At 41.7% G+C, this 24,348-nt stretch overlaps 1 protein-coding gene across 1 annotated transcript; it reads left to right on the forward strand.

Annotated features, from left to right (window-relative positions):
• Window positions 1-104: 104 nt before the first annotated feature.
• Window positions 105-24,348, forward strand: VPS35 (VPS35 retromer complex component). Its single transcript, XM_084215497.1, has 17 exons — window positions 105-138; window positions 6,904-7,002; window positions 8,349-8,445; window positions 8,951-9,074; window positions 10,392-10,574; window positions 10,878-11,091; window positions 11,822-11,905; window positions 12,338-12,447; window positions 15,463-15,559; window positions 15,658-15,806; window positions 16,303-16,510; window positions 17,019-17,174; window positions 18,795-18,917; window positions 19,809-19,988; window positions 21,136-21,375; window positions 22,066-22,209; window positions 23,453-24,348. The coding sequence occupies exons 1-17, from the start codon at window positions 136-138 to the stop codon at window positions 23,630-23,632; spliced, it is 2,391 nt and encodes a 796-aa protein (XP_084071623.1). The 5' UTR covers window positions 105-135; the 3' UTR covers window positions 23,633-24,348.

The following is a 24,348-nucleotide window of genomic DNA, read 5'->3' on the forward strand; positions in this document are numbered from 1 at the left end:
GCTCCGCCAATGGGCGCGCAGCGCGGCGCTTCCTCGGAGCGGGCCAATGGGCGGCGCGCGGCGGCGGGGCGGGGCGGTGCGCGCGGCGCAGTCACATGACGGGGCGGCGCTGGCGGGGGCGGCGGCGGCGCGACCATGGTGAGGGGCAGCGGCCGGGGGGCCGCGGGGCGCCGGGAGCGCCTGCCGCGGGCGGGGCTCCGGTGGGACCGAGGGGCCGGCGGCCGAGAGACGGGCCCGGGGCAGCGCCCTGAGCCGCCGCGCTGGGCCGGCGGCGCGGCGGGCCCGGCCGGGTGCGGGGCTGCAGCGGGCGCGGAGGCCGCACGGTCCGGCCCGGGCGGGGCTGGGGTGCGGGCCGGGCCCGCCGTGCCGGCGGTAACGCTGCCCGCGGCCTGGGCCGGGTCACCGGCTCGCTGCGTTCTGCCCTTGTGCTCGTAGGGGCGCAGGGAAAGGCGGTGTTTTTACCGGGGAAGCGCGGCCGTAGCAGCGGGCAGTTCGGTCAGTTTCTCTCTCTTTGGCCGTGCTGCCCCTGTGTTAATCCCGGGTTTGTGTCATTGCCGGTTCTGTGCACGTGTGCCGTGGTTGTCCGCCTTGCAGCCTGCGCTCCTGAGCCTCCTGACCCTCCAAGACTGCCGTCGTAGGCTTCCCGAGTAAACTTCCTTTCTTTTCCGGCAGAAGAGGTGGTTGTGCATTGGTGGGCGCAGCTCGTTTGCGCTCTTTGCCGCAGATGTTGGTGTTTGTTAGGCAGGGAGGCAGCGAGGTGAGGCTCAGCCAATTCTTCCAGGCAGTTAGCAGAAGGATAGGAGGGCATAGTCTTAATACGGGCCGGGGGAGGTTCGAGTTGGATATTTGGAGGAATTTATTCACAAAGTGGGTGATTAGACATTAGAATGGACTGCCCACGGAGATAGTGGGGTCACGGTGCCTTGAGGTGCTTAAAGAAGGACTGGGCACCGGACATGGCACTCAGTGCCTTGGTCTGGCTGACAGGGTGGTGTTTGATCTTTCCAACCTCATTCATTCTGTGAAACCTGAAATTTCCCCATGGAAATAGTGCATACTGAGAAATACTTTTCAATTCTTAATGAAAATAAGGGGACAGTCAAGTTTCCTAGTAAAACACAAGTATCTTTAATGCACCTTCAGTGGTATGTAATATTCAATAAAATTGTAAGCAGCATGTGCTGTAACCACAACAAAGTGTAATTAGCCCAAGTGTGACGTGTGAACAGTACTAACAGTATATAGATAGTGGGGCAGAAAATAACTGAATGCTTTATAAACAGGGGATTGCTCAGTTCTTAGGCTTTTGGAACAGACTTTTTTTTTAAAGTTATAGGTATATTGATCTCTGTATCTTTGGGCTGGGCAAAACCTGTACTGTTACTTGGAAGAGGAATGTTAAATACTGAATTGGGTGAATGAGAAATGCTAAATCTATATAGCCACCAGTCTCTGTCCCCCACACAAGTATTTTGTGCTGGTCAATTATTCAGCAATGCAACTACTTTTCTTTGCTTGCCATTTCCATGGGAACTGGCCAGACACTTGTCTGGTCTTGTGGCTTCTTTCTAAGAATAGCTGTTGTCAGGTGATTCAGAAAAAATAAAGTTACAGATGTTGAACATGGGATAATCACAGGTGTTAAACATGGGATAATTCCCTCTACTAAATTAGGCTCCCCTGTGATTTCCTGTGCCTGAGCTTTGTTTAAACCTTGAAGCTGAATGCTTAAGTACATTTAATATGACTTGTTTTAAGATGGCTCTGGCTGCTTTTGATCATACCCTGAATAAAAAGTCCATCTCTTTAATACTTAATAGTGTCTTGTGGCTTCCTGTAGCAGTAAGTACCAGTTTCAACACGTGAAAATGCTTTCATCTCTCTGATTTATCTCTGAGCTCCTATACTGTGCAATGTCATAGAAGTTCTGGAGCCTACAGTGTTGCAGAGAAATGCTTCCTGTATGGTATAAAATGCTTATGCTTTGGTTTTTGGTTATTTTTTTTTGGTAATTTCCTCAGTATGTTAGCCAGCAGTGCACTGTGTGCTGTAGGCTGGCAGTGCCCTGATCTGCTGCTGTAGCTCAGCCCTGCTGTCTCTTGGGCAGCCCCATCTGAAGTGTCTGAGCAGTGGTGTGTTGGCAGGTAGTCTCAATAGCAATGGGAAGAGGCAGGAAAGCCTCCCTGGGTAAATGTCGTTTGTTGTGGTATTCAGTACAGGCGGTGAGCAAACAGAAGGAACTGCCATGTGGAACAGGCTGTAAGCACATCAGTTAGCTAAAGAAAAGGACTTCTGGAGATTAGGTGAAAATGCACTTTAGAATGGAATGGAAGCACAACCTTTTACTCATAATTATTTGTACTCTGCATGCAGCTTGAGGCACCTGTGTGTCAGAATGTGAGCTATTAGGCTTGACAAGCTCCCTGGAACTCTGCTGTCTTTCAGTACTGTGTCATTCTTGAGTACTCCAAGGTACCAGATTTTTAAGTGAAATAAGTCAGCACATTGGTTATTATTTTGGGCCCTCTCTGGAGTGCAGCTCAGTGTCAAATACGGAACTAAAAATGAATCTCATGGAACTGAGTGTTAGAAAATGAGTAAATCTTACACAATAGGTGCAATGTTTGGTTTGTATGTTCAGGAAGAATTGCTGTTATGAGGATAGTCATGATCCAGAATAATATTTATGGCTGCAGTAATACACTTCCCTAATAGTTATCTGCAGGATAACTTGTATTAACTATTCTGGTCAGCTGGTTTCAAGCTGTTTTGGGTTTAAAAAAATTGTCTTCCAAGGCAACTCACAGTTTAGTTTACTAGCCTTTATTAAAAAAAAAAAAAAAAAGGCCAAAGAAACAAAACCTAAAAGGAAGGAAAAATACACCAAGAAACCCCATACCAAAATCTAGCTTTCCTCACCCCCCCTTCCAAATTCATCTGCTGTGAGTTTTGACTTCCATAACTTGTATGTGGTAACTTATGCTGGCCCTGTGTTAAAGCTAGCAAGGCTTCTGTCTCTCGTGCAGAAGCTGCTGGTGCACCTGGGGGAGGCAGTTCTCCGTCCCTTCTCCACTGCTCACCTGCTTCAGAGGAAAAAATGAGCAGAGCAAAACTCTTCACATCAACTTTCTGTTTTTTCTACAACATTGGCAGTGTATCTAGTGTGGGTATAGCTCAGACATTTCTAAAGTCTAAATAGGTGCATAATTGAAGCTATAAAGCTTCTCTTGTGCTCAGGCAGGGGTTTGTGCCTTATTGTACATGTAGTTGACAAGGCAGGATGTTCTGTACTGCTGCTTTTGCCCAGGGTCAAAGTGTCTTCCACTTCAAAAGCTGATCTTCAAGATTGTTTTTGTAGATGGACCTAGGACTCCACAGTTGCTTTTTTGATAAAATGACACTTAAAAATACCATCTTATGCTACTAGGTTGGTAATTTAAGTGCAAGATACAGAATGCAAACAGCTTTATTCAACATGGAATCTGACAGAACTGTGTTCTGATTCATTGTGTGCCCTGCTGGATCTCACTGGTAAACTTTTGCTACATGTTCTCTTTCCTTCATTTGCCTTTTGTCACCACATCCTCAAACTTCAGGCATATGTTAGTAGTATATTGTGTTTGGGAACTCCTGCAGTTCTAAAGCTGAAAGTAGCTTGTCTTCTGAAGTTGGAAGGGTAAGCTGATACATATTCAGACTTGGAAAAGTAAAAGTTGGAACTTGTTCACTAGTGCTGCTGTTAAGATGTTTTCTATTCCTACAAAAATAAAGCTGGTACAAACAGCCCCTCAAGTGACACCACTGCTCCTGTGGTATGCTTTTGACAGGAATGTAGGTTATTGTGCTACCTGTGCCACTCAAAAATGCTGCAGTTGTATTTTCTTCGGACATGGAGTATAGTGCCCTTGTAGTAATTTAGTCTGATCACCTTCTCAGTCTTCAGATCAACCCACATACAAATTGAGTTTTCCTATTTCTTAATTTTCCATATCTTGGAGAGATACAAAAGAAATAAATTAATATCTTGTGTTAGTATGAAAATGCTTCTTTTGATGAATTCAGTACTTGGTCCCAGTGTTGAATACAGTGTGGGACCTCGCTGTTCAAATTTAGAGCAGAACTGGAAGTATTCTCTGGCTTCTGTTAATGCAGGCAATTTGATGTAAAGCTGACACTATAAATGAATGAAACTCCAATTTTTCCCCAACTGAACTACAGTGGCTAAACTACAGTGGCTAAAGTTCTCTAAGAAGATACAAATGTGTCTGCTGGGCTCGTAGCTGGTGTCATGAAAAGGATAGTTCTGAACTTTTAGCCATGATTCCATAACCACACTAAAAGTAAGGAAACCAGTGGACTCAGCCAAATACTTCCTGGGGTTGTAGCAAATGTGTATGTTTTAGCAATGCTTTGGCTTGGTGTTTCTGTTAAAAAAAACCTTTTTTTCACAGTCCTGCTTGCAGTGTTTTATGTGACTTTCGGCTGAACCAGGTAAATGGTAATCTATTAATCAGCTGGGCTTGTCTTACAGCTTTTTAGAGGTTTACAGGCTAAACTGCTCTCCCAGCACTGCTTGACCCTATGAACAGCTGGGGATGAAAGAGCAGGGCTGGTGGCTGTGTAAACTTAATGCCCATCAGGACAAGGAGGCCTGGGAAGTTGTGGTCAGTGTTAGCATTGCTGCACTGTTCCTAGCTGTGCTTTAATAGAGATTGGATGTGGTCAGAGCATATGGCATTCAGCTCAGTAGTGATTTATTTTCTCTAAAGAACTGGTATGGATTCAGGGGACTGTAGAGTGTAACCAATGTTCTGGCATAGACATAATTCAGCAAGTCTGTAATGTGATGTTCTGATATTGATTACTGCACACTAGTCCCTGCACTGTCATTTTGTGTTCCTTAAAAGTCTGATCTGCCATTGAATAATTAAAGCTTAGCAATTACAGCAAACTTCTGCTGGCAGAACATACTTGTTTCACAGTTTGAGGTTGTCTAAGGGTTTGTAGCTATTGAATTGCCTGGGAAATAGGATCATCTAACCACGCTTGCTGCTTTTTCCTTATGCTTAAATCATTTTTGGAAGACCTGCACATTGATTAATTATGTAGAGAGAGAGCTTTGTAAGAGGTGGAGTCACTCTAATTAGCAGAGATGGCATTTTCTTTGACTAAATACATTTCTTAATTAGTTATTGTGCATAGTTGGAGTATTACTGAGGCACACTGACTCACAGAAGTGTTGGTTGGAAGGAACCTTTTTCTCATATAACCTTGAAGCAGGTTTGTCACCAGTGTTGGATCAGATCAGCCTCGGTTTTGTCCAGCTGGGTGATTGAGGAGTTTCAAGAACAGAGTTTCATTAGGGCATGATCAAGGCAGGAACAATATTGCAGAGCACGCTGTTTTCTATATGGGCAAAAGGATAGTGAGGAGATTTCAGCTGCAGAAAAAGAACCCAATTAAATATGGGAAATAACAGGGCTGTGAAATGCTCTATCACCATTACATTTGTGTTAAACTAAAACTTCCCTGCTTTAATTAAGGCCTCAATTTTAATCTCAGTCCTCAACAGATACTTCTGGGGACTCCTCACATGGGACATGTGGGAGTTGGTACTGAAGACAGAGTTTTTAAAAACATTAGGGTGATGTAATTCATGGCCTTCCAGCTTGTTTCTGAAATGCAGTTAAAAGGAGCAGACCAGGGACCTTCTGAGCACAGTGGATGCAGGGAACAAGTATAAATAGCTGAGAATTTATTGAGGTGAAGGCTCAGAGAACCTGCTGTGCAAATGACTGTGCTTGGTATTTGTCATGACTAGAGAAGATGTAGCTGAAATACTGCATCAGTGCTTTTGTCTCCAACGTTATTTCAGAGAGGCCATCTGAAAACAAGCTGCAAGATTGAGAGAAGTGGAGATGCTCTAATGAGGTGTTGAAGGCTGATCCTGAACAAGAGGTTGATGGCAGTGTTTCCTTGTAAAGCCTTAGGAGAAAGGCTGGGTGTAGGTGGGCACAGCAGTAGGGGTTCTGATCTAAGTTTGGACATCTTAGCAAATAGCTTCAAGATGCTTGCAGAAACTGATCTCATTATTCTGGTAGAGGGAGGGTAGCAGCTGCAGTAGGAGAAGGCCTGTTACAGCTGGATTGAGGGGAAATATAAGGATGTAAGCAATGGATTTATTTAATATTTTAAGAAAATGCAGTATGAACCTTGGAAAGTCAAAAGATAGTGGAAGTTTCAGTTGAAGGCATAGAATGTGCCTCTCTGAGGGGAAACAAGTGTCACTCTGACAATGTGACTGGGACAAGGACACATGAAGAGTTGTTTCTCTTCAGCTTTCTGATCCAATCTGCAAGTAGCTTCTACCTTCTGGAAGGCACTAACTGTACTTTATCCTTTGCTTATCAGAAGCTTGTCCTGAATGGAATGGCGTAGCTCAGATAGCAGTTGAGAACTTGTGGCTTGTGAGCACAGAAAGCATCTGTGCAGTTGCAGTGTGTGGTCTGGGCACTGCCTTGAGGCTCTGTGGACAGAAGTAACAACAGTGCTTCCCCTCAGCACAGTCGTGTCTCTGCATTCTCTTGGAGCTTTTCTTCCCAGATACTTGCACTGGGTTCTTGACCTCTAAATGTTGGAAAGGAAAGGTTGGCCCTGCTCTCCCCTGTGGCTTTGCTGTCCAAGAAGAAGTGGTGGTTGCAGGCTACCTGTAACCTCCCCTCAGGTTTTTGCAGGGCTCTTGAACTTTCTCCATTACATGTCACACAAGTATTTCTGACAACCCTTGAGTGGTGACACTGCAGTGCCACTTGCGGTGCATTCTAAAGTGTGGGAATCCAGTTTTAGTCAAATCATAAGCAGCTTCACTGAATTCTGTTTTGTTTGGTTTCTTTTTTCCTCCAGCCAACAACACAGCAATCTCCTCAGGATGAACAGGAAAAACTCCTGGACGAAGCCATTCAGGCTGTGAAGGTGCAGTCGTTCCAGATGAAGAGATGCTTGGTAAGAATGTGACTTTAAAAGGCAATGAAGCTTCTTGTCTGCTAGGAATAAAACAGTAAATCAATAGCAATCTCTACTGCTGTGAGGAAAATTAACCCTTTATGTATCTTTGCCAATAAATCAGGCAACTGCTCATTGAGAGTGAGCCTTGGGTATTCTTTGAATGTGTCTTCCTGATTTTGCTCTAGTATTTGACAAGATGAGTTAAAGATGTACCTTTATAATTTACATACTTGCATTTAAGTAAACCTGAGATAAAGTTTATTATGAGATTATTGTTTATATCCACCATTCTGTTGTTTTTTTTTTCATGTAGCCTTTTCTTGGTGTCACTGTCAGACTGAGAGGCTGCTGATGAATTACCTGCTGCATACGATCAATTTTGTACTGATTAACTGTAGACATACATGTGAATTCTTCTCAGACTGGAAAACACCATGGGCTAGTGTTGAGCAGAGATTTTTGTCTGGGAATTGTAGCCAATTCAGGCAGATTATGTAATCACACATAGCTTTCTCGGGTTTGAGAAAACTCAGCTTTTATTTGGAGAAACTGCTTAAAGTTGCAATAAAAACTTAAATATTCCCATATGTTTTCATGTGGTTAGCCAAGCCAACTTTGTTTGCAGCCAAATGACAGTAGCAAGAAGTGTAACACCTCTTCCAATTTTGTGCTCAGTGGAATGCTTTGGAAATCTTCAAGTAGCTGCAGCTGTGCTTTTCACTGCTATCTGTGATTAAGTGGCAGTATAAATACACTAAGTGTATCACACTAGCAATTCCTTTTGTTCTCCCTCAAAACTTACTGCTACTGCTTATGATGGGTTGCTCAAGTCTGTAAAAGTGGTAGATTAGAGGTTTGTGGTTGTATCCTTTGATGCCAGGTGATTAAATGCACCAGAAGTGTAAGTTAGATGCAGACTAGTAAGGGGTGGTTTTCAGTGAGGTGTTTTTTGTGGGTGAGAAGGAGGGGAAGGTGATGAGGGCAGTGTGTATTGTCTGTCTCCTGGAGCTTTCTAGGAGATCTGAGCAAAACAGCAGACCAGATTTGGAGGAGGGGAACACGTTCTGTTTTGCTTGCTGGATAGAATGTGAGTGTTGGGTGGAGATTGCTGCATAAGCAGAATGAGTTTAGATTTTTCTACCATTAGCATTGGGATTTATTACTGTAGCTCTGTCTTCAGATGCATCTTCTTATCACCTCAGGCAAAATGTTCACTTAGCTAGCATAGGTGGTGTAGTATAAGCTAGATATTAAATCACTTGAGATTTTTTTTTCATGGATAAAAAATCCTGCAGTTGCCTAAGTGTCATTTCTAACAGTCTTTTCTCTTTCCTCCTCTGAAGGACAAGAACAAGCTCATGGATGCTCTGAAACATGCTTCCAACATGCTTGGGGAGCTGCGGACTTCGATGTTATCTCCAAAGAGCTATTATGAGCTCTGTATCCTTTCAGGGGGAAATTAATAGTTGAAATGTATTTGGAATGGGATATTCATCTGCTTTTTTTGGTACAATGGTATCTTGTGTCAGATACTGATTAGCACTTTTCTCCTCACAATTCAATTATGTGTATATTTTGTAGGGCAATATGCACTTTGCTCACTGTTTAAGTTCAGTTTTTCTCTCTGGTATAAAACGGGTCTTTATTGTCTTTCATATCTTCCTCTGGGAAGTTTCAGGAGTCTAATTCTAAAAACAATATCAGCTCTGTAAAACAATTCTTTTATTCCCAGTTTTATTCCCTTTTCTAATATGCTAAAAATTGATCAAATGTTTGAGGTTAATTTTGCACATTTATCCCAATCATGATTACTGTTCAGAAGTACTGCCTGCTTGGGCATATTTGTATTTGGTACAGCATATTTCTTCCTGGGTGTGAATGAGCAAATTACTATGAAAATGTGTTGTAGACATTCTCACTTACAATCCTTAACTATGAGGAAAAGACATGGCAATTTCTGATGAGCTACACTACTTGGAAGTTTACCTGACAGATGAATTTGCCAAAGGCAGGAAAGTGGCAGACCTTTATGAGCTAGTACAATATGCTGGAAATATCATTCCAAGACTGTAAGTGTGTGTATGTTGGTTTGTGACTTTGTTTGCTTTTTCTTTTTTAAACTGGGAATAGTTGTCCAGCTCTGGGTTCAGGCAGTGATTGCCTTCTCAATCAGTTTACAGTGGTCAATAGTATTTCTGCCTGTCTGGAGTGGATTACTGTGAAACTTCTGAGATTAGGCCCAGAGTGCAGGTGCAGGTCAGTTCTTCCTGCCAGTGTGTTAATTTTGCCCATGACCAAGATGAGAGCACTTCAGTCTTGGAATGAAGTTGGCTTTTGGGCAAAGTGCTGGCCAGTGGAAGATAACCAAGTACCATGCTTTGATCAGAGAGCTTGACTCCGCATTTATTAACTGTTTCTGTTACCTGAGAGTCTAGATCTTACCTTCTCCCACACAGTAGTTGCTTCATAATTTTCTGCCTTTTTAGAGAATAAGTGTGATTAGGAAGCTGAAAGTTTGTGACTTTACTCTTAGAGTCTTTGTGTTTCTAAATTTTTTTCTTTGGCAAAGTGTTAGCTTGCCAGAAATTATACTTGAAGGCCTGCGAGGCTTATATTTAAATATGTGACTGTTGAGCTGCAGTACATCTTTGACATAGACACAGACACTTTTGGGATTTAGGTTTTGCTTGGTACTCAAGTTTTTAATTCCTGACCTGATGTTCATGCTATAAAGAGGCTCTGGACACATCAGGCTGCATCTTCATGCAATTTCTGGAGTTTGGCTGATGGCTACCACAGTGTCTTCACCTCTGTGTGTAGCCATCAGTTTTCTTCCTGCCTGCTTGTAGCCTCTGGTTCTCCCTGATGAAAATTTTGATGCTTTCATGAAGGTCCTGTGCATGGGGCACAGGAGCAGGCAGGGAGGGGTGAGGCCTCTAAAATGAATACCTGTAGTTTCTGAGTATTGTAGTTTTTTTTCTTCTAAGCTGAAATGGAGTCGAAATACACTGGAGCAGCAATCTTCTGCATCTCACATATTCCTGCTGCCTGTTACCTGATGCAGAGGTGCTGAGGGAATGAGTACAAAGACAGTAGTTCCTATTGGAACTACTGCTAGAATACAGAGAGGCTTAACTACTTCCCCATCATAGGTTACTTATCTATACGTGTTAGAGCTGTTTTCCAGCTTAGTGTGATGCTGGAAGTATAAATGCAGAGGAGGAGAGTTGAAAGCTGACTAAATATCCAAAATTATGGGGCCCAGGTGATAATTTTATTGCTTTTTTGTGTTTTGGTAATCCTGCCATATGGACAAAAGGAGCTATTGCCTTTAAGTGTGATGTTGTTACATTATGGTTTATTGTTTGACTCTGTGCCTTTTGCAGGTATCTGCTGATAACAGTAGGTGTTGTCTATGTCAAGTCATTTCCACAGTCCAGGAAGGATATTTTGAAAGACCTGGTGGAGATGTGCCGTGGAGTGCAGCATCCTCTTAGAGGCCTCTTCCTTAGAAACTATCTCCTCCAGTGTACCAGGAATATCTTACCAGATGAAGGCGAGCAAGCAGAGTAAGAAGGATGGGCTATAACTTAATAAAATTACTGTTAATAGAGCTTATTTAAATTTTCTGTGTGATGTACTTCAGATTTGAGAGAAGTAGATATGCTGGAATTCCGTAGACTTGACAGGTGTTTTATCCATTAAGAATTCCCTTCTAGCATTCAAGTTCCTCACAAGTGAGGATATGAACCTTTCTTATGAACCCAGAAATCCCACCCTCTAACCTTATTAAAACTTGTATGTTCACCAGTGGCTGGAATGATGAATACCTCTGACTAGCTTTTCTGTTCTTAACCCCTTATCAATTGCAGTGAAGAAACCACTGGAGACATCAGTGACTCAATGGATTTTGTGCTGCTGAACTTTGCTGAGATGAACAAGCTGTGGGTGCGAATGCAGCACCAGGGCCACAGTCGGGACAGAGAGAAGAGGGAGCGAGAGAGGCAGGAGCTGAGGATCCTCGTGGGAACAAACCTGGTTCGCCTCAGTCAGCTGGAAGGGGTCAATGTGGAGAGATACAAGCAGGTGGGAGGGCTGTCCATTCTTTCTGACTTCTGCCAGCATTTTCCAAACTAAACAAATTTGGACTTGTAGATGAGCAGCTGGAAGTGTTATAGCTTTGCTAAAAGTTCAGTAATCCCAGTGCTTCTCAAACTCTTCACCAGAGGAAGAATTGAGAATACTGGCATACAGTGTGTTCTCAGGCCAAGGACATGATTCACACATTCTCCTCTTAAGTCTGTCTGTAACAGAGACAATTCTAACCTTTCCTTCCTGATTCCCGTTTTCCTTGCAGACTAATGGGTTGGTCTAAGGGATGTACACACATGTGGTGTTCTGGGATAGATTTCACAAGTTGTGAGGCTGTGCTTCCCAAAGCATTCAAGAGAACTGTTACTGTGTGAAATGACAGTGAAGGAAATGTATTATTTAAAAGTCTGTCCCTTGTAAATTCAAGCATGGTGCTGCTGAGACCCTGGGTATGTGCCAGCAAAGTCAGTAGCACTGACTTATGAAATCAAAGCTTGCATAATGTATGAAAGGGACAGACTTCTGAGATCAGTAGTTTTTTGGGTTTTTTTTCTCTGAAGGATGGAACTGCAGAAAAATGGGACTTCTTACCAGAAAGTCTTTACATAGAGAATCAGCTGAGAACTGTTAGAAATTCTGCTCTGCTTGGACTAAATGCATGTGTGAATATAAACTTAGGAGGTAATTCTAAAATCACTGGAAGACCTTTTCCCCTCCATTCCAGATTGTTCTGCCTGGAATACTGGAGCAAGTTGTGAACTGTAGAGATGCTTTAGCTCAGGAGTACCTCATGGAGTGCATCATACAGGTGAGCTGCTTAAGTTCAGTTGCAGTGATGGGACACAGGGACACTTCTATACATTTAGTCAGATTCAGGCAGCTTTCACATCTTCCTCATGGACTGAAAAACTTCATCACTGGGACTTGTACACAGTAGCTTGTCCTGTATTTTTTACCAGATGGGCAGAGAGGAGATTTTGTGCTCCTTCTGTTGCAGTAGCTTGTAAGCATCTTAGCAGTAGTGCCTGTGTTATGAGTTGTAATAGAGAGGTGGGCCCTCGAGTTACCCATTTGTTTTATATCTCTTGCTTCATGCATTTCCCCAGTCAAGGTCAGATTCATAGGCCAGTGTATTTACTGTGTGGCTATCTGCTTTAGAATTATTCTGTTGCATTTTTCTTCTGTGTAACAACGGGCAAATTCAGTTTATAACTTGATGACTATTGATCTAAAACTTCAGGTTTTCCCAGATGAATTTCACCTCCAAACCCTGAACCCATTTCTCAGAGCCTGTGCTGAGCTGCACCAAAATGTGAATGTGAAAAATATAATTATTGCTTTAATTGACAGGTGAGTGACCAAGGGGGTGGAACTTGACTCAAAATTAAGTTTGTGTTGTGCACAAGGAGATGATAATTCTTCTATCATTTGAATATGTTTAATTTTTGATACCACTTCACTGTTTCCATGTCTTTCTATCAGCTGTAATTAAAGCTGTGAAGAATATTATTTCTGTGACTTCTACTCTCTGAACTCTGCTTTTACAGCTTCCAATGAAACCTGCTTTATGGACTGATTAAAACTTGTAAACAGATTAAGCCAGGAAACAGCCCATTTAGTATTGAGCAGTTTCATGCTTCAGAACTGAAGTGACAGCAATGCCCTGCTTTGACAGCCATATCACTCGTAGGTAGCTCTTGAAATCTTGAAGATCCTAGTGGCTAGATCATCAGGAATGCTTCACCTTGCAGGGTCAGAGATCAGAGAACATAACAATGCTTCTTCAGAACAGAGCTAGTAGGAAATGGAACTACCTTCTTAATTCTTAGCTTGCCACTAGCATCTACACTGTTCTCTTAAAAGCATGTTTTTCCTGTGGAGGTACTGCTTAAAACTGCTTGCACTGAGTTCAGATTTGGGGGAGAAATCATAGAACCCTTTGTGTTGGAAAAGACCTTTAAGGTGAAACTGAAATTTCAATTTTTATCCTTAAAAGAAGCACAGATTTTCAGTGAGCACCTGCACTTTCTTACTGCAGAAAGGAAGTGGACTTGCATGGCTTGTCTCAGGCTGTAGAAAAGCCTTGTGCTTTGTATTTGCACCCAGGTGTGTACCTCCATACATCTGGTCCATGTACCAATGTGTGGAGTTCAGTTAGCACAGGGGTCTCAGGTTCCCCCTGACATTCAGCACTGGGTAGGATTGCTGTATCCTCTCTAATGCCTGGAGAGGACTTGCGTGTATTGGGCATGAGTGGTACGACTTAGGATCTTGAATTTTTACTTATCAAGTCTGTAGTTTGTCTTCTCCAGGTTCTGTCAGATTTATATGTTCAAGACTTTGGTTTTATTGGAGTACCTTTCAGTGTTTGTGCATTTGTCGGATGGGCACTGTGCTGCCTTTGCTGCCTTCATACAGAGATGTTCACAGGAGTTCTTTGGTTTCCCACGCTTTGATGCTGTGGCTGAGATTTTTCATAATTCTGTTAGCTTAAAAAGAAACCCAAAATTGTAAACCTCAAACATCATAAAATCCCCAAATCCCAAGATATGTTGCCTGTAACTGATTTTTGAGACTGTCTTGATTACTTTTTAAAGAGGTTGTGGGATATTTTGCTAGGCTCTTACACTGGCGTCTGGCAGTGTCATTCTTGTGAGAAGGCTTTCCTTGTGTAGCTTTTCCTGCCCTGTTAAACTTTGGTATCACCTCCACAGTAAGTTTTTTTGTGTTATGTTACAAACAGCAGTAAGTGACTGACCAGCAGTGACCCTCTGTCCTCCCAGCCTTACCACAGCTGGGGTTTGTTGGGCTGGCGTTTGTTGAAGGCTTCCAGAGCTGTCTCTTTGACCTGTAGGACAAGGGCAGAAAGGTGGCAGCATGATGGTTATCTTTGCAGTATTGCAGCTTGAGATTTTGACTGTAATGTTACTGCCAGTGTTGGAGCATCTGAGTGGATCTGTCCTTGGAATCCATGTGTGTAGGGAGGATGTTGCTCTTCTGTTTGTGTTGGAGCTGGTAGCAGCAATGGCCAGGAGCTTCAGTATTGTGTAGTTGAGATGTGAAGCTGCCCTGTATAGGTTGTGCCTCTTGGCATTTCTCATCTTTGTTTCAGCTGGCATTGGGTAATTGAATCTGAACATCAGTGATTGCTGAAGAAGCTTGTGAAAATTTTATTCTTATTCCTGTGGGGCTTTCCTGCTAAAGGAATCTCTGCAAGTAGTCTTGCTGCTTTGGGATCTTTGTTGCCTTACTAAACCATTCATGACTTTTAATTGTGCTGCCATCTGCCTGCAGCTTGTTCATACCTTGTATGGATTGTAGCATTGCTGGCTTTACACCGAGCTGTTGCCAAGGAAAGCTGCCTTGTGCCTCTAAGAAAAGGCAGTCATTGTTCCTGGCTTCAGGAAGTCTGCTTCTTATCACCCTAATCAAATATAAGAATAGTTCAATGTCTTATTTTTCCTGGCAGTGAAGTTTTTTTGCCTCCTGGGGTTTTCTTATGTGCCTCTTTATTTCAGATTGAGAATCAAAATTGAGAAACCCTGCAGAAAGAATTTTTAAAAATTTAATGCAATGCCTTTTCTTAAATATTTTTGTAGTTCTTTTTCTAATTCAGAGTATAATAACCTCAATAATTAGAAAGTCAAGATAGTGCTGAGCTTCTTAAACTTGAACTCTGGTAGGGTTTTAATCTTCTGATAGTGGTACTTTCTGTGTCTCATTTTTGCAGAAATGCTGCTTGGCATGACTTCCTCTTACAGATAAAAATACCTCTCACCATCTCCTGAATGCTTGCTGGATGTCAATTTCTTGCTCCCACCCCCCAAAAACCAATATTCTTCACTTCTCCATTCTTAAGTTCACTTTGTATTTTGTTCTCTGCAAATAGTGTAAGTTCCAGACATGTTGGTTGGTCTTTAGCGACAAAGAGTAGTTAAGTCAGCATATTCCTTCTGTGTGTTTTTTTTCTGGAGGCTGTTTTGTGAAGGATGCTATTGGGTGTCTAATTTCAGTAATATCACTGAATGAATAAATGCAGGATATTTACCATCAGCCTACTCTATACCTCTTTATCTGCTGGAAAAAACAGAGCACTTGCTTCTAGCTGAAGAACATCAATTAGGAATGTCCTTCCTGTTCCTTCTTCACCTTGCCTTTTCTGTCAGCGCTCTTTTTCAGGACTGATAGTTACCAGGCTCACTTGCTCATAAGACTTCTGACTTCCATTAATTTCCTCTTTGCTTGTAATAGAGCTTCCAAATATACCTATAGGACATGCTTTTTCTGCCAGTCCCTCTTTCTGCTCTGTATTTGAGGAGTGGAAAAGCTATCCTGACCAAGCTGCTGTCCTTGCTCTGTCACCAGGTTAGCTTTATTTGCACATCGTGAAGATGGACCTGGTATCCCAGCAGATATCAAACTGTTTGATATCTTTTCACAGCAGGTTGCTACTGTTATACAGGTATGTTGGGTATCCCTGCATGCAGTTTTGGGGGTGGTTTTTTTTTTTTTGAAAAGTTGTGTGCTTTAGTATCAGTTTCATGCTGTCTTAAATTTCAGTCTCGGCAGGATATGCCCTCAGAGGATGTGGTGTCTTTGCAAGTTTCTCTCATTAACCTGGCTATGAAATGCTACCCAGACCGTGTGGACTATGTTGACAAGGTGTTGGAGACTACTGTGGAAATATTCAACAAACTTAATCTGGAACAGTAAGTGTCTCTTGCATTTCCTTTGGCATGGCAATTAATGCCCTAAAATCAGGCCTTCTGCATTTCACCACGTTTGGTGAAATAGCAGAGCCATGCTCTGGATGTGTAAGGTCACTGCTTTTGGACCAAGCTGCAGCAGCCCTGATAAGCTCCTGGCTAACCAGGGCTTGCTCCCCTGTGCATAAGTTGTGCTGTACATCCACACAATGTGTGTGCATTCTGTAGGCATCCCTTACAGCACTCTAGAGCTCTGCTATTGCTGCATTTGCAGCCACACTCTGCTTCTGCTGGCAGCAACTTAAAACATGCATTTGTTACTGTACATCCCAAAGAGCAAGACTGACTTATTTTGGTACTTGTTTCCTTTCTCCCTAGCACCAAGTTGCTTGGTGGTTGTTGTATACCTCAGAACTGATATTCTGAAGCAGACTTTAAACCTGTCTACGTGTGTGAACCATTGATTAATTGTATTTTTTTTGCATCTATTTTCTTTTAGTATTGCAACAAGCAGTGCTGTTTCAAAGGAGCTGACTAGACTTTTGAAAATCCCAGTTGATACTTACAACAATATCCTGACAGTTCTGAAACTAAAACATTTTCACCCACTCTTTGAATACTTTGATTACGAGTCCAGGAAGAGCATGAGTTGTTATGTGCTTAGCAATGTATTGGATTATAACACAGAAATTGTGTCCCAAGAACAGGTATGATACAGTTAATTTGAAAATCTAGGTTTTTAAATGATTGCTCAAGGACCTGAAAACCCATTTAGTGACTTCATGCAGGGCATGCTTTATTTCCTAGCCTGCATGCCCCTGCCTCCCCTGGCAAAGGCTTTATCCTGCTTGGTAATTCTTCCTCCTGTGTTCTTAAATGTCTTTGAACATTTTACCTGACCTCATCCTAGAGGCTACTTCTGATTTACCACACCTCAGTCTAGACTGTAATCTGCTAGGTGTGAAAAAAGACCCTGAATCCCTTTAAAAGTGGGTCTGCCATCTAAAGAAGGCTACATAGCCTTTTGAATATGAATTTCCTCTGCACTACTGTGCTGTCCTGTCCCACTGTGCTGAGAGGAACCCTTCTTCAGGGTGTAAGGCACATATGTCTGAAGCATCACCACAATGAGTGGCTGTAAAGATGTTCCCAATTGCTGGCAATTTATGCTTATGGACTGCTGTAGTTTAAACAGAGCTTCTCTTGCCTTTACAGGTTGATGCTATCATGAATTTGGTATCCACGCTGATCCAGGATCAACCAGATCAGCCTGCTGAAGATCCTGACCCCGAGGACTTCGCAGATGAGCAGAGTCTCGTGGGGAGATTTATTCACCTGCTGCGTTCTGATGACCCTGACCAGCAGTACCTGGTTGGTGACTGGTGCTTCTCCATGTCTGTGCTCTCTGAACTGTCTCAGTTCTTGCTTTATTGACTGTACAAGACTTGAAGCTGGGAGCTGGGGCATCACTGCTCTGGCACTACAAACTTGGCAGAGAACATTATGTATGACACCTTTAGTGGTAGGATGATATGTTGTTTATTCAGAAAAAGCAGATGAGGACTTAAGCATTTGTTGATTGAAAGTTTTCATCCCATGGGGTGGCAACTATCTGTATTGTTTTGTGCAACTCCAAATGTTCTGATAACTTCATATAATGATCTACTGAAAACACAGCAAGTGCTGTTTGGAGTACTGTGTATTTGTGTATTTCAATACCAAGGGAATGCAAAAAACCTCAAAATACAGCTTAGTATGTTTGGCCTTAGGGATTTTAATTTCTGTAAGGATGGGGTCTTCACACAGCATGTAGTGTCCTGCTGCTTGGTTCCACATGCTTTTCCTCTCTGCTTGGTCCATCTGTAGCAGTAGATTTGACATGTCCTTGGAATCTGTGCATTATGGTACTTGTAATGGTTTGAGTTGATCTGTGGCAGTTTAATGTAGTTCTGTTGTTAATCTGCTATATCTGGCTTTAGGGAGGTCACTTCAAGACAATTTATTTGAAGTTTAAGTGTGTGTTAAGAGTAGAGAGCCAGGGATATTCTGTCTATGCCAGATCCACTGGAGAAACTGGCAAAGTGTGCTGGAGTTGGATCTGCTGCAGATGGCAGTTAGCTCATGTCAGAGTCAGGCCTGCTTAGGGACTACTGTGAACTTACAGTTTGTGCCTGAAATAAATGTCACACTGTATAAACAGTTAGAATAGAGCAACAGAATAAAGTGCAAGCTATGCATAACACAACTAGCATTGATTTAGCTTGGCCTTAAGGTCTGGTATAAAAAACTCTTGCTTGAAGTGTAATGGGCAGTATAATAACTTTACAGGAACTAGAGTCAGTTGTGTTTCAGAACCTTATTACTGGAATAAAGCAGAAAGTTGGGGGTTTTTTTCTTATTGAGAGCAAAGCTTCCCTCAAAGGAATGCTAGCACCAAGGAAATTATTATTTCTGCCCCAAAAGAATTTACATAGCTAGAGATGTTGAAGCTGTTTCTGCAAAGATTCTGAGTGTCAGTCTGTCTTTCTCATCTAGCAGTGCTTTGCTTTAATCGCGTTGACCCGCTTTAAATATCATCAAAGGACTTGTCACATTATCTTTTAGGTACAATTCTATGAGCTACTTAACACCTTTTACTAATAATGCTTAATTGCTCCCTCAGCATCGCAGATGCTTGCATCAAATTTTTCTACACTACAGCAGCAGGAGAAATCCAAGGTTATAGGATTTTCACAGTATCTCACTTTAAATTATGCATTCTGTATGGAAGAGATATGAAATGCCAATTCAAACAGCCTAGTCCAAGTGTATTAGCCAGAGTGGCTAACCAGTGTGTAATGGGTGATTACAGACCTCTGTGTGTTCAGGTTATTGACATGAAATCTACATCTAATCTACAAACAGGTATGGGGTTAAGGGTGGGGCACTGAGCTTCCCTTGAGTGCGTGTTTCTCTGAAGGATTCTCTGAGCTCACAGTGCTTCTGTTGTAGATCCTCAACACTGCCCGGAAGCACTTTGGGGCAGGGGGCAACCAGCGCATCCGTTTCACGCTGCCGCCCTTGGTGTTTGCTGCCTACCAGCTCGCTTTTCGCTACAAAGACAACTCCAAAGTGGTAAGTTCACCTCTAGCTTGCTCTGGTATGCTTGCTTGGCTTTATTTTGTTGAAAATGCATTTTGTCTGGCTACATAAGTATGCTCAGACTTTATACAGAAGGCTAGTTTTGTTTGGGTTTTTTCTCGAGGTTTGAATGCTTTTTAATTTAATGAAGATTTTTATTAAGTCATAGTAAATTACTTTAGTACTTGAGAAGTGAAGAAGTAGAAATTGACAAGTTTTGTTTATTCATTAAGGTGACTGATTATGTGCCTTTACTGGAGACCAGAACTGATGGCATGAAATTGATTTAAATCTGGATATTGAAATTCATCAATTTCTAAATTCTAGCTGCATTATTGTAATGTTTCTAAACCTAAAAAAAGGCACTTGCTTTAACTGTAGTAAAAGTGTACATTAAAATAATGACTTATCCATTTTGGCTCTTTAATGCTTTCTGGTTGAGATAGTTACCTTAAATATGTATTTCCTTTATTGGGGGTGTTATATTGTGAGGAAATAAGTTTAAATGTTAAAATACTCTTTAAAAGGAAGGTTTTGAAATTCTCTTCCACTTTTGATTGCTCCAGACTGAACAGAATTTTTCTCCCTTTGGCTAACTGGGCTTTTGCTCAGTTATGTGCTAAGCATAGCTGTCCTAACTGCAGTTCAGTGTAGGCTTCTGAAGAAAGCTCTTATGAGCTCGTAGGAAAAATGGGTGTGAAGTTTTTGTAAATGAAAGAAATACTTTGTGCAGACCTACTGAAGCCAACGCTGTACTGCCAGAGTGACTGGAGTGGCATCAGAGAGCAACAGACTGGGGCACTTAACAGATCTTAGAACAATTGAGATTCCCTTTTCCTTGTAGCAATGCTCTTGTTCAAGCTTGTAATTGCTTTCCTTGTCTAGGATGACAAATGGGAAAAGAAGTGCCAGAAGATCTTCTCATTTGCTCATCAGACCATCAGTGCTCTAATCAAAGCAGAGCTGGCAGAGCTGCCTCTTCGACTCTTCCTGCAGGGAGCACTGGCTGCAGGAGAGATTGGCTTTGAGAATCATGAAACTGTGGCCTATGAGTTCATGTCCCAGGTGAGTGTCCAACTGTTAGAGCTGATGTCCTGTGCTGCCTTTGATTTGATTTGGGTAGGTTTGCTGAACACTGAACCATTTGGTGTGATTAAAACACCTGAAATGATGGACAGCCAGTGCAACTAGGTAGAAACTCCTCGTTTCATTCTTGCTTCCCAGGCTGCTGTGGAATTAAGCTCCATTGCTACTGATTTGAATACTCAGTCTGACAACAGTGGTATGTTGCAATGCTGCCTCCTGCTCGTGTAGTTGGCTCACTGGAGGAGTGTAGTTTCTCAGCATAAAATGCTCCTTCACTGCTTCTGTCTCCAGCTCCTGATATCCAGCTGGTATTACCCTGACCACAAGCACTCTTTGGAAGTTCTCTAAAATCTGCAGTGTTCATGACTGCTATGCTGGGCTTTGCCATTTAAAATCCTTGTATTGGAACCTATTACAAACTACTCTGAAAATCTATTTGAACTTGTAACTTGGTCTTAAGCCTTACTTGTTGCAAAACCTTCCCCTCCTACCCATCACATAAAGAACCAATGTGTTCCAAGTTATCCATGCTGTAGCTTTGTCCTAATCTTTCCTCTAATACTGCTACTAAATGCATGTTTTTAAACAGAGTTGCTGATAAGCTGGGTTTGCTCACTGTGTTGTATCAGTTGCTGTTGTAGCACAGTTCTGACCATGAGAGCAGCATGGCAATTATGTACTTTCCATTAGAGAATACAGTTCAAGATTTGTCTATTCTTCATCCATGTAGCAGCAGTGCAAGTGCTTTTCTTACCTACTCTGTCATCACTGACCTGCTGTCAACTTCTGCTCTGCTGTTTTGTGTTTCAAAGAACCAAATCTTCTTCAAGGACTGTTTCTGCTGCTGAAGTTCTGTGTCTGAATAGGTGCTTGAATGAGGAAAAACTCAATCTTCAGATTTTATGTGGGATCACACTTATTTGCTATGACCACTTGAATACTATTTCTTGTAAGACTTCTTCTGGTCTGTGGATTTACTTGATTTTACACTCTACACGAAAGAATTTTTTCCTGCCTGAAGCTTTTAACAAATGCAAAACTGGACAGTTTCTTGCTGTGTGAGTAGCAGGTGTGATTTTTTTTTTCTGATGTGTTCTGATTGAGTCTTGCTTTCTCCCTTGTCTAGGCCTTCTCTCTATATGAAGATGAAATCAGTGACTCAAAAGCACAGCTGGCTGCAATCACCTTGATAATTGGGACATTTGAGAGGATGAAGTGCTTCAGTGAGGAGAACCACGAGCCTTTGAGGACTCAGTGTGCACTGGCAGCCTCTAAACTCCTGAAGAAGCCAGACCAGTGCCGAGCTGTGAGCACTTGTGCCCATCTGTTCTGGTCTGGCCGAAACACTGACAAGAATGGAGAGGAGGTAAGAACAAAGTGACAGCAGTGGGACACACACATCCTGCCTCAGTAACAGTTCTGCCATCCTTCTGTAGACACTTCTAAAGTAGATACATTGGTGATGTGGGTTTGGTTGGGATTTATTCGAATATATGAAACTTGTAAAACTCACTGGAGTGTAAAATGCATAAATAAAAACATGGAGAAAACTCTAATTTAAGGGTGGAAGTAGCAGGCAAGCTATTGAGTGTCAGCTAGTTAACTGGGCTACACTTTGCTTGTATTTATTATATTAGCTCAGTTTGTGTGTGAACTACTGAACTTCCAAATTACAGATACAAGCTGTTGAAGTAAAGGCAAAAAAATCTTTAGTGTTCTTCAGAGCTTGTCACATAAGCTGTTGTAATTTTAAAGAGCAGTGCTTGAAACATATTTTTCAAAGTATGCATTATGGTACATGCTACAGAATTGACTTAATTGATCTCATAATTGAAGGCTTTCAACAACTGTTCATGCTGCTGTGTGATTTAACAAAATCTAATGTTGGTGGCAGTCAGGCAGAGTAAGCTTTCAGTGACAGCTTGCTCTTTGCAGTTTGTGTAGTTTAGTGTTTCTGTGGCAGACACCCAGGAAATGCTGTGTGTGCCAAGGGAAGAGATACTGGAGCTCCTTAAGGTTCTTTGATTTCTTGTAACTTTTGTGTTTTCCCTTCTAGCTTCATGGAGGAAAAAGAGTGATGGAATGCCTAAAGAAGGCTCTGAAGATAGCAAATCAGTGCATGGACCCTTCTCTGCAAGTCCAGCTTTTCATAGAAATTCTGAATAGATATATCTATTTTTATGAAAAGGAAAATGAGGCGGTGAGTGGAAATCCATTTTCTTTTGAATCTTTTTTAAAGAATGTTTCTTTAAGCTCTTCACTCACACTTACAACCACAAATTCTCTTCAGCTTGCCCTGTGTCTCATGAGAGTCACAAGTTCTTGTGATAAGAGAGAAGTCAATTCTTGATGAGCTAGTATAAGTATTGGATTAATCTTCGTTCTTCTCACATTGGGGGGGAAATGTTTGCAGTTTAGTTATGAATTTAAACATGGTGAGACTTGTATACCTAAAATATTTTGGATTAAAACTTACTGGAACTTAGATGAGAAAGTAGTAGGATTCTAGCTTTAGAGGTACCTAACTTAATGTGTACACAAGGGAAAAAAAATTCTTTACAGGTGTTCACGGTCACTCCTGACTCTAACAGGTTGGTGTAAGCTTAATTTCTCAAAATAGATATGACACCATATGTACTCAGCTTAAATTTTATGTGTGTATAATCTGAGAAAGTTACCTGATCCATTATCTGTTAGCAGATAAAGAAGAGTTATGCAGTTTGAAAAACCTGCTTGGTCAAGTAGAGAACAGTGTCTTCTCTGATGTCATTGATTGAGACCAGACATTAAAGAATACCCTGCAGTTCTGAGAAAACTACTAAAGAAATTTGAGGGATTTGCTGCCTTTCCAATTACTGAACTGGCTTCTCAGTATAGGGGTGCTCTAGTATAGGAGGTGCTGTATTTGATGGAGATGAAAATAAAGCTTTGAATTTCAAAGCACTTGGCAGATATAAAAATACTCTCTGGATACTCTGGTGGCCTGCAGTGCATTTTGTGTAGTGCTGAACTTCAGCCCGTAGGCAGCCATGGCTTGTTCTCTAAGAATAACTTTAAATCTGATATTCCCATCCTGACTGACTTCTGTAAGAAACAATTATCCCACAGTGCATATACAGTCTGATTGTGTGTACCATTTGTTTGAAGCTTTTAAAATTTGTATTGAATACACTGGAAAGAAGTGTTCTTGGAATAGTTACAAAGCTGTCAGGCTAATGACATATTTTTCACCTTTGCTGGGATGGGGGAATTTCCACAGAACTCTGAAATTGGAAGGGTCCTGTGCAGAACCAGAGAAGGCAGTCCCCAGCAGTTTGCTTACCGTCTTATCAGCATTTTGAAAGAATGCCCAAATACAGATAGCTTAAAGACAAGCTGTTCAAACTAATGTCTGTGCACTTGGACACAGGTGGTGTTGATGACTTCTGTTTTATGTTCTGTAGGTGACAATTCAGGTTTTGAATCAGCTTATACAGAAGATCAGAGAAGATCTCCCAAACCTCGAGTCTACTGAAGAAACAGAACAAATTAACAAACACTTTCACAACACACTGGAGCACTTGCGTCTGAGGAGGGAATCACCAGAATCTGAGGGGCCAATTTATGAAGGTCTTGTTCTTTAGAAAGACACTCACTCTACCTGTTTTCATTTACATACCATGTGTTTTTTTTTTAAGATAGGTTCCTAGGTTGTGCCTTTCAGAAATGTCAAGTTAACATTCATGTGTTCAGTCTGGCACTTCAAATACTTGTGTTGAGTACTCTAACAAATTTGGAAGGTTGGACCAGCAACTACAGGTTTCATCAGTTAGCATGGTTGAAACTTTCTTTGAAATCCATGTGACATGGTAGGGCTCTTCAGTTCTGATTTCTCTTCTGTCCGTTCACTGTTGCTTCTGTAGCACTAGAGCTCTAAACTGGCAGTAACTGTCAGCTGAAACTGTGTCTGATCCTTACAGAGCATCAGATTTTTGGGATTATTGTATGTCAAATTCTGCTTGTGCTTTTCTTTTAATGCGAGTTAAGACTAAGTGTAATATTTTTCCCTAAAACTAGAATATATTAATGCATGTTTGGAGAGTTTTAAAGTACCATGTTCAAAAACAGAAGTTATATTTTGCATATTAAGGCTCTGTGACATTCAGTGAGGGCCAGTACTGTGCACAGGGCATATTTATCAAGATAATTTTGTTCCAAATAGTATAAAAAATAGAGAAATTGCAATCTATATAGATATGTATAACCTTCATTACTGTAAATTTAGGGGAAAATGCATTACACAAGTTTATTCAGTATCATGATTTTGCACCGGTGAAACAATAAAGTTGCTATTAACACC

The sequence above is a fragment of the Fringilla coelebs genome (assembly GCF_963513975.1).
Source record: "Fringilla coelebs genome assembly, chromosome: 14".
NCBI classification, from domain to species: Eukaryota; Metazoa; Chordata; class Aves; order Passeriformes; family Fringillidae; genus Fringilla; species Fringilla coelebs.